Below are 9722 nucleotides of genomic sequence, written 5' to 3'. Positions count from 1 at the left end.
CTCTGGTGTCATGGCGACCAGGCCAGCACTCCATCTCTAATGAGTTCATGGCAGTTATCTTTTACTTTGTTAAAAATGGCTGCATTCCATTTTGGTGGCCATGTCCATGACTGTACGATCATCTAATCTGACTCAGTTTAGTTCATTAGGATCTATAACAGAACGCTTCCTGTCCATCTTCCTACCAGGTGAAGTACAAGCAGAGCGCAGTGAAGGCCACAAGCATCGGAGTGACTCCAGAACTGGAGAGAGTCAGACAGAACCAGGAGAACATCAGCTCGGCAAGACACACACACACACACACACACACACAGACACACTAACACACACAGACACACAGACACACTGAGGGTATTATCATATAAAATATGATGTGTGTGTGTGTGTGTGAACAGGTGAAGTACCAGCGTGGGCTGCAGGAGATGAGGGGGCGGAGCTGCACCGAGCTGGACACACCTGAGTACCGGCGTGTCAGGAAGACACAGGACTCGGTCTCCATGGTAGCAGACTGGTTGCCGCCTAGGCTGTGGGTGGAGCTAACACGAGTGACGTGGCACCTCGGGTGGGATTGACGCACCGCTACTAACGCCGATCACCAGACAGCGTGGAGGACAGAGCAGTGTGTGCATGTGTGTGTGTGTGTGTGTGTGCTGGACACTGGAGGTCCTCAGGTAGATCTGAACCCAGAGAATCCAGTCTGACATGATCTATGTGAGAGTACGTAGGGTGAAAGCTGTGTGTGTGTGTTGATAATAAAAGATTTAAATACATTTCCTGTGTGTTTTATTTGCTCACTGACCAAATGCACCCTGTGTGTGTGTGTGTGTGTGTGTATTAACTCTGTTTTATTTCTACGATATCGATGTTGGAGTGTAAACGTGTGTTTACTCCCTCCAACAGGCCAAGTACCACGAGGACTTTGAGAGGGCGCGCGGTCGAGGCTGCACGCCCGGATTGGATGATCCCAGCATGGAGCGCTACCAGAGAGCCAATCAGATGATGGGAGAGGCAGGATACAGCAAAGGGATTCACCCGCAGGCGGTGGAGATGGACAGACGACCAGGAGGCATCATCGTAGGTCAGTGACCCCAAACTGTGTGTGTGAGAGAGGATGTTCAGGGTGATCTTCATCAAAGTCAACACTTTCCACAGACAGGATGTTTCACAATAAAAGCCTTTTAGGAAATCATTTTAAAGTTACAAATATGGTTATTGGCTTTATAGAAACATATCTTTCATCTTTGTGGACCATTGTTAATGAACAGGAAGTGAAAACTGTGGAGAGCTGTACGCAACTTGATGAGGAATTCAGCTTGGAAGTGTCGTTCCAAGTGAGGTCATACATTGGACAGACATCACCGTCAATCAAACCTTTCTCTCTCTGCTGCTCTCTGGGTTTATCAGGTGCTTTTGTTATAATGTTTAAATTTACTGTTTTCAGGTAAAGTCGACGGATCCAGAATCCAGCTTTGACTTTTCGGGTTTTCGCTATTTTTATTTCATAATTATCTTCTTTTATTAGAGCTCAAATGATTTTATACGACTTGCAGTATTGTGATCGATATTTGCTCTGGTGGGGCAGAATCTGAACTCTTTCTGACTAATATGAGGAGAGGCACTTGTTCTATTCACAGACACATGAACACATGTTGGATTGTTAACACAGTCCATGTAAGCATAGTCCGTGTTCTTCAAATGACCTCTGCCTCCTTTTTGAAGACCTGAAGGTGTGGAGGACAGACCCCGGCTCCATCTTTGACTTTGACCCTCTGGAGGACAACATCCAGTCCAAGAGCCTGCGCAGGATGTCCGGTAGTTCACTTGACTAAAATAACAAGAGGCTGCTGGAGGAATAACAATGTTTGGAGGCTGTAATTTATCACGACGAAGGCGTCAGATGTTGTGTTTGCATGGAACACTCCTTTTAATTAACTCCAGTGTGTAAAGTCCATATAAATCCTTTGTTTCTATTTCCACCTGTTCTTATTTTCTTTCTAGAATTTACACACCAATTTATTACGTTTACAAAATGTTTAAAAGCACATGCTCTTGTAAAAATCAAGTTGAATTTGCTGTTTTTCATGGTTTTCTTCTTTGAATCAGCCAGATCAGTCAGATATTTTTCTCATAGTCAACTAATCTCATGTTCAGACTCACAGAGCTCCATTATTGTCCAAAAACTATTAAAAACACATCAGTGAGCTGCACTGTTGAACGTTCTTCAATACTAACACACACAATGTAGTTTATTTTGACTCAATCCCACATACACCGTCCTGCTGCCCAAATACTCACAAGAGCACCAAATGTGGATTAATCCGCCACTGAAAATAGTCCCTAACAGATGCACTGTTTCCTCCTTTATGTTTGATAAAAACTACAGTTAGCCGCTCTTTTAAAAATGACTATAAACTATATATTTGTGTTGTTTTTCACGAATGTTTTGAGTGTCATTTCATAGGATTTGTTGACAGTATTAACTGTAGAATATTGGCAGCCTTATCCACCAGTGTGTATGATTTAGTGGCAGATTGGAACTAACTGAACACTGCTCGCGTCTGTATTTGACGACCTTGAAGAAACTACAGCCAGTGTTTGGTTTGTCTGTTCTGGGCTACTGTAGAAATATGGCATCTGTAGATAAAAATGTGTCATTCTAAGGTAACAAAAACAATTCTTATATTCAGATACTACGCTAAAGAAAACATACCTATAAATACTATATTCAGTTTCTGCCAATAGATCCTCATCAATGTTACACACTGGGCCATTATATCACAGTGATGTTCATATGTATCTGTGCTGGATAAAAACTCCTCACTCTCTTCGTTGGCTCACTTTTATGTCTCTCTCTTCCCTCTCTTTGTTTTCTGTCTGTGCACTGTGAATATTCCTGCCCCTGTGCTGCCACCTGGTGGCGACTGCCTGCTAGAGCGGGCCGACCGCAGACTGAGCAGGCAGCACTCGCAGCAGTCTCTCACCCACAGCCAGGCTCAGTCTGTCAGCTCGCTGACCTCTGACCTCTGGGACCGCAGCAGCAGCGAAACTCCCGGTATCTTTACTCGTGCCGTCTTTCTCACCTTGACGCACAGTAGCAGGATGACGGAGACACACACTCGCATGTGTTTGTGTCTTCCACGTTGTTTGAAGTGCTGGCTCTAATCCACAAGTGAAACTGACTAATTCACCGACTTCTTTCAGGACGTCTTTAAAGCTTTCCACTCAGTAATCATTTTTCGTCTTGTTCCCACAGTGTGATGTTTGAGTTTGACACTAGGAGGATGTTTTCACACAAAAGTGGAAGGTTTCTTTGAGCTCACTGAACATCTGATTTACGAGCATGATTTGTGATTGACCTCCATTGACATCTTGTGTCCAGCAGGAAAACTTTAGAAATTGATAAAATTAGCATATTAATAAATTCAGGAGTTTTTAATAAAGTAGAAGGAGTAGATGTCAACATGTCAAACACACTTTTTTGTTCCAAGCTAACTATTTATATGTCTTACTACATGTCTCTAGGGGATCTTTATCTGTTTGAACCCCATAATTCTCCCCAAAACTCACAGCGTGCTCACAGCAGGGGAGACTCTTCAGGTGTCAAACTGTTGTATCAAAGAGATGCAGGAAAGACTTTTCAACCAACTTATTCTCTCTTTCTTTCTCTGTCTGTGTGTTTGTGTGTCTCTCGCCCAGCTCCAGTCCTTCCTGGAGCATATCATCAGGGCATCCAGATGCAGCAGCAGCAGCAGTATCACGGCTACATGCACCAGACCAGCATGTCGTCTGTCAGATCCGTCACCTCCCCGCCGCACTCAGCCACCATGGTAAACGCTCCAAAGCGAGTTTCATCCTTCATTTTATGATCCCATCATCAGTTTCACACTGGGTAGTTGTTTATTGGTGCATTTAGGTTACTGGTTCCCAACCTGAGGGTCCTGACCCCCACTAGTTGTTAACAAAGTTTCACATAAAGTCCTGAGGCCTTAAACTTAATAAATATATATATATATATCGTAATCAAATGATATCAGTATAAAACATATGGGTATACCTAGACTATTATAGTATACTCATATATATCTATATACATATATATAGCGTCCTGAATGTTACACACTGGACCTTTAACATATAAAGCTTCAAAATAATCTCAACAGTATGAGGGCACAATGAAGAACTGGTTTAAGTTTAGGCACTGGCCCCTAATCTGCCTTGGTGGATTAGAGGTCTCTGTGGAGCCTCACAGTCCACAAGTCTAACCTCTCGCTGTCGTGTTGTTTGCAGCGTGTTTACCGGGCGCTGTATGACTACGCGGCTCAAGACCACGACGAGGTCTCGTTCAGGGACGGCGACGTCATCATCAACGCTCAGCCCATCGACGAGGGCTGGATGTACGGCACCGTGCAGAGAACCGGCAAGTCGGGCATGCTGCCAGCAAATTACGTGGAGTGCTGCAACTAGAGGAGGGAGGCAGAGGGAGAGAGAGAGAGAGAGAGAGAGGAGGTGGGCGAAGAATGAAATCCACCCTCACTGTTATAAGATCAGCAGTCTGTGATGATCTTCTTCCTGTGGACATCACATCCAGATGTTTCCAGCTGTTCTAGTAGATTATGAAAACAGAAATTGATTCACAGGTAAAAAAAACATCAAGTTGTTTTTGTTTCTCACACACAGATATAATTTATATTTCAGCTTCATGCTTCTTCTCTGGGTGTTATTGAAAGGCATTTTGGGAAATGTAGGCAATCATAACTACGGAAGAAGTTTAAGAAGACGTTGATTTACCCAAAAAAAAGCACATTTGCAATTCTTCATTATTGATAACTGCTGGAATACGCAGAACACCACCGACTGCTGATACCAGCTGACAGAATATCTGAGGAAGGAGATTTTTCTTACATTGAGAGAGAGAGAGAGAAGGTATAAATCTAGCATGCTGTCGATAAGTTATGTAACTAGAGGAGGGAAATACGAGAGGAAGGATGCATGAAGACAAGTTGTGAGAGATTAGAAACATCTGTAACTTGCTTAACGACCTGCAGCAAACTATATTAGACTATCGGCTCGGATTCAAGCAGAATGTGAACGAAATTAGTCAGAAAACAAAAATCATTTCAGTCTGATTATCGGGCTAGGACGTTTAAAGAGTTCTATATGTTTCTTGTTGTCAGTGAATTACGCTGTTGTTTTTCACTGCTGTTCCAAACACTCACCAGAGCACCACATGTGGATTAATCCGCCACTGAATATAGTCCCCAACAAATGCACAGTTTCTTCCTGCTTTTAAAGATTCTAACGTCTTCAGGAGGAACCGATAGGCCGAGAGATACAGACAGGGAAGTCAAGAAGTATTGAATTTGACAATGAGAAACATATTGAAGGGAGAGGAGCAGAGGAAGGAAAGAAGGTAGGAAACACATTTTAAGAAATGAGAATAGGACGGGAAAGAGGGAGATAACGACTGAATATTCTGTCTGTTCCTGCGAACGATGCAACCAAAGGAAGGAGGGAGGAAAGAAGTACAAGTTTATGAATTTAAATAAGTCCATGATAACAAATTAATAGGAACACGGTTTTAGAGATCTCTCAAGTTTAATCATTTATTTATCTTGAGTTTTAATTCATGTTCAGGTGAGTGTAGTTTAGTTTTTGACTTGTGATATAATCTACAGAAAGACAGAAAGGTCACACAGCAACACTAACCTCTGTGTTTGTAAAGGACTGAACTAACACACTGTGTCTTTTCTTTTTCTTGTATCAAATGATTTTGTTTATTTTTAACTATGAATAAAAAGTTTTCACGTCACGTGCTGTCCAGATGATTTAACCTCCACACACAGTAACGGTTTAACGTGGACTGAAATCTGAACAGACTGTGAGTACGTCAGGCCTTGAGATTTCTGTATGTCGCAGACTATTTTGATACACGGGCTCCTGTCTATGTTTTGGAAAGATATATTTTACTCTTTTACTCGTGTGTATCCAGTACGTCGTGTTTTTGGGGTTTTGTTGTCTTGCTGTGTGGATTGCATCCTGGTCATGTGTTGAATAAAAACTTCACTCAGCCATCCATGAGTTGTCATTCTAGCTGGAGAGCTTTTTGTATGTTTGATTTCATAAATACTACATGCAATAGAATATAATTTACAGAGTATTCATGTGTTAACTGTGTTGATTTTTGGAATAGGCACTTTGTGTCATTTCTTTTTTATTCTCTTGCATTGAGGATTTTTGGCTTCTAATGTCACCATTGTAAAGTTTTGATTTAGTCATTACAGATTATAGTTTATTTGCATATTATTTGAAATTATATATCACTCAATCTCAGTTATGTTTCTTTTTTTGCCATATGATAATTGCAATGTGGTAGAAATAAAAACAAATAACTTGTCAACAGAAATGTGGTTCTTCTTATTCAGAATCGAAGAAAATCCGCTTTTATACACACATTCGTATAGATTACATATTAAAACTTACAATTTCACTAATATATGTGGTGTAATGGCATTTACTTGAGAAATTAAATCAATTAATTCTAGACATGAAGAGTCACAATAAAAATAAATAAATAAAAATCATATTTATACCTAATATAAAATATGGCCGGTTTTATTGTTTTTACAAACATATACAGATGTGGATAAACCTTTAAAAGCACTGGAAACCATGTTGATAGCTGGTATTATGGTCTGTTGTAGGTGGGTCCAGTCCTTTATTTTGAAATTTGGTGCAGGAACTCCCCTTTTATTTATATCTGAAAAAGATATTTATCCGATTAAGAGTTAATTATTAATCTAAATGGTACTTTTAAGGGGAAGTTTATCATCCGAGCAGCTCATGAAATAAATATATATTTTTATTTGACTTTTTCCTGGCAGCCTAGACTTTCGGTGTAGCGTCGAAATCGGTTACCGTGTCGATCTGAGTTCCTCATTAATTTATTTAATCGTATCCCCTTAGCCCAGCAAGATCTCTTTAATATGGAAGCCCATTCCCGCCAGGAAAAAAAAGTACTGATAAAACTTTTAAGATGCTCAACCTCAACATAAGGTGCTATCCTATGTGGATAAACCTTTAAAAACACTGGAAACCATGTTGATAGCTGTATTATGGTCTGTTGTAGGTGGGTCCAGTCCTTTATTTTGAAATTTGGTGCCGGAACTCTCCTTTTATTTACTATATCTGAAAAACATACCTGATATTTATCCGTTTTAGAATAAATTATGAATTTAAATGTTACTTTTAAGGGGAAGTTTACCATCTGAGCAGCTGTCATGAAATAAATATATTTCTTTTATTCGACTTTTTCCTGGCAGCCTGGACTTCCGGTGTAGCGTCGAAATCGGTTACCGTGTCGATCTGAGTTCCCCATTAATTTATTCAATAATATTATCCCTTAACCCAGAAAGATCTCTTATAAAATGCTCAACCTCAACCTAATCCCCCCCTCAACCCCTGCTCGTTATCTCCACCACCCCGAACCGAACCCGAACCGCGGAGGACGGTTGGAGCGGGCGGTGACATCATCTGACGGGGTTAACCAAAGTCACCACAACACCACATACTGGTCACGTCTGCGCATGCGTTAAAGCAACTGTGCCCGGCTGTCTGTCAGACTCTGGATGAAGACGAACTCGCTGATTTCAGCCTCAAAATGATGAAATTTCTGCCTAAACTGCTGCTGCTGGTGCTGCTAGCCTTCCCGGCCACTCTCCTCATCAAAGGTACGTGTTTGTGTGTGATAACGGGGTCTTTTAAAGCACATACTGAGCTTTAATATGCGAGTGTGGGGGGAGAAAAAAAAGAGGAAGGCCTTTCTCCATTTAACATGTGCTAACTCAAAGTAAGTGGCTGTAGAAATCCTCCTCGCTCTCTCAGGGTGTGTAGTAGTATCGGTGTGTGGTGTTGTAGTGTTTCGGTGTTTTATTCCTCCCTGTAGGTGAGCCACAGTTTGTTAAATGTCTGTATTTTATCCGCCTGTTAGACTGACGTGTCCTTATGTTAGCCGGGGAGCTAGGTGGCTCTGCTAACGTGCTGACTGTCTGCAGCTTCTCTCGGAAACAAACAGAAGTTAAATTAATTATAATGGAGGTTAAAGTCCTCGTGTTACTACATTTAATAATGAGGGTGGTGCATAAACGCGTGTAAAAGTCGCGTTAACTGGCTAGTGGCACATTACGGCGCAGGTACGGTGGTCCCAGTGGCTCATTTTACACAGCGTGCGTTTTTTTTAATCTGCATTTAGACTCTTAATGACAGGGGGGTAAAGTAATTGATTGTTAATCTGCAGTTGTTGGAGTTATTTGCCTCTGAACGGGGCAGTAAGCTCTGATATTAGCTGTGATTGTGTCCTTGGGCTCGTTAATCTGACACTAATCTTCTGCTTTCACATTAAAAACAGTGAGATTTATTAGTAAGCAGGTGGATTCAAAGCAACGAGCAGAAGAGTGCAGATATATGTTTGCATTAACACTCACATTGGAGCAGGAGAAGAGCACTGCTGCAGATGTTTCCGGTCTTCAACAGCAGTCCTGCAGTAATTCATTCCCACATGAAGTTTATAATGTTCACTTTCAACTGTAAAGTCAGTGTGGAGGCTTGAGGGCTGTTTCTATTATTTAGTCCACCCTCAAAGGGATGAAGTATAGTGTGGGCAGCATTCAGTAATAACTAATGACTGCTCCGCTGGTAAAAACCTTCTTGAAAAGGTCGGCGTTGTGGTATTTACACATATCCAAACATCTTTCTTAATGTTTAAAAGTTAGTGTGTTTCTCCTTCCAGCCTCAAACTGTCGGTTTGTCAAACTGCGACAGATAATGCTGCTAAAACCCGAATAATATCCACACTGATGAGGACTATCGGAGCTGGATGTGCTGTTTACACGTCCCTTATCAAAGGTGGAATATAAACGTAGTCGCTGTGAACTGTCATTGTAAGGAAGGTTGAGTTTTAACGATGCTCCTCGTTTCCCGCCCATCAGGGCCGGAGGTGAGCGCTCAGGATCTGACTGAGGACGAGGAGGCCGAGGCTGTGGACGAAGACGTGGTGGACGACGTGACGGCAGAGGACGAGGACGACGAGGCGGAAGTAGAAGACGACGAGAACGCGGAACTGGTGAGTGGTTACATCGAGGGTTAAAAATGATCAATGCAGCAGTGATACTATCTCTATCAACACATTATTGATCCATCGATACTCTGAGAGCGATCTAACCTGATCAAGTGATGTGAATCCTGTTCTTGTTGTGTTCAAAGGAATAAAAGACATTATTCTTTGTCTGTAAAGCTGAATGTTCAAGCAGCAACAGATAAAAGGATCATTCATTCTGTTATTTGAGTCGGTAGCTTTGTTTAAAGTTGTATTATAAAGGGGAATTAAACCTGTGTGTGTCTAGACGGAAGAGAAAGAAGACGAAGAGGAAGAAGCGTTGGTCGGAGAGGTGAAGGCTTCCCCCAACGCCGACACCACCATCCTGTTTGTGAAAGGAGAAGGTAACTTCCTGTGAAGGTTCTGCCCTCGTCCACAGATCCGACCCGCCGTAGTGGAAACTGTTTGATCCACCATCTTGTTTCTCTCCAGACTTTCCCGCCAACAACATCGTCAAGTTCCTGCTCGGCTTCTCCAACAAAGGCTCCGAGAACTTCGTCGTGGAGTCTCTGGACGCCTCTTTCCGTTACCCACAGGTACAAACACACACTGCTGCTGCCTCTCTCTCTCT

At 42.0% G+C, this 9722-nt stretch overlaps 3 protein-coding genes across 3 annotated transcripts in view; all 3 read left to right on the top strand.

Moving 5' to 3' along the window:
* Positions 1–392, top strand: part of LOC118334788 (nebulin-like) — a gene marked incomplete in the record, with an annotated part of 49029 nt that extends 48637 nt beyond the window's left edge. The window contains 1 exon segment of the mRNA XM_035670889.1: positions 189–392. Coding sequence (XP_035526782.1) covers positions 189–323 — 135 coding nt within the window.
* A 545-nt stretch (positions 393–937) lies between these two features.
* LOC118323228 (LIM zinc-binding domain-containing Nebulette-like) lies at positions 938–6380 on the top strand. The gene is made up of 3 exons (XM_035655170.1): positions 938–1078; positions 3697–3827; positions 4288–6380. The coding sequence occupies exons 1-3, from the start codon at positions 970–972 to the stop codon at positions 4462–4464; spliced, it is 417 nt and encodes a 138-aa protein (XP_035511063.1). The 5' UTR covers positions 938–969; the 3' UTR covers positions 4465–6380.
* A 1193-nt stretch (positions 6381–7573) lies between these two features.
* The window catches only part of LOC118334701 (translocon-associated protein subunit alpha-like), a 4592-nt gene continuing 2443 nt past the window's right edge, over positions 7574–9722 (top strand). The window contains exons 1-4 of the mRNA XM_035670778.1: positions 7574–7727; positions 8985–9118; positions 9399–9495; positions 9584–9708. Of these exons, the coding sequence (XP_035526671.1) occupies positions 7658–7727; positions 8985–9118; positions 9399–9495; positions 9584–9708 (426 nt within the window). The 5' untranslated portion in view covers positions 7574–7657. The remainder of the gene's footprint in view (positions 7728–8984; positions 9119–9398; positions 9496–9583; positions 9709–9722) is intronic.

Source organism: Morone saxatilis, unplaced genomic scaffold, assembly GCF_004916995.1.
Source record: "Morone saxatilis isolate NCDOM2014 unplaced genomic scaffold, NCSU_SB_2.0 Contig0, whole genome shotgun sequence".
NCBI lineage: Eukaryota > Metazoa > Chordata > Actinopteri > Moronidae > Morone > Morone saxatilis.
Note: the sequence above shows the minus strand (reverse complement) of the source record. Positions and strands in the feature narration are given on the sequence as shown.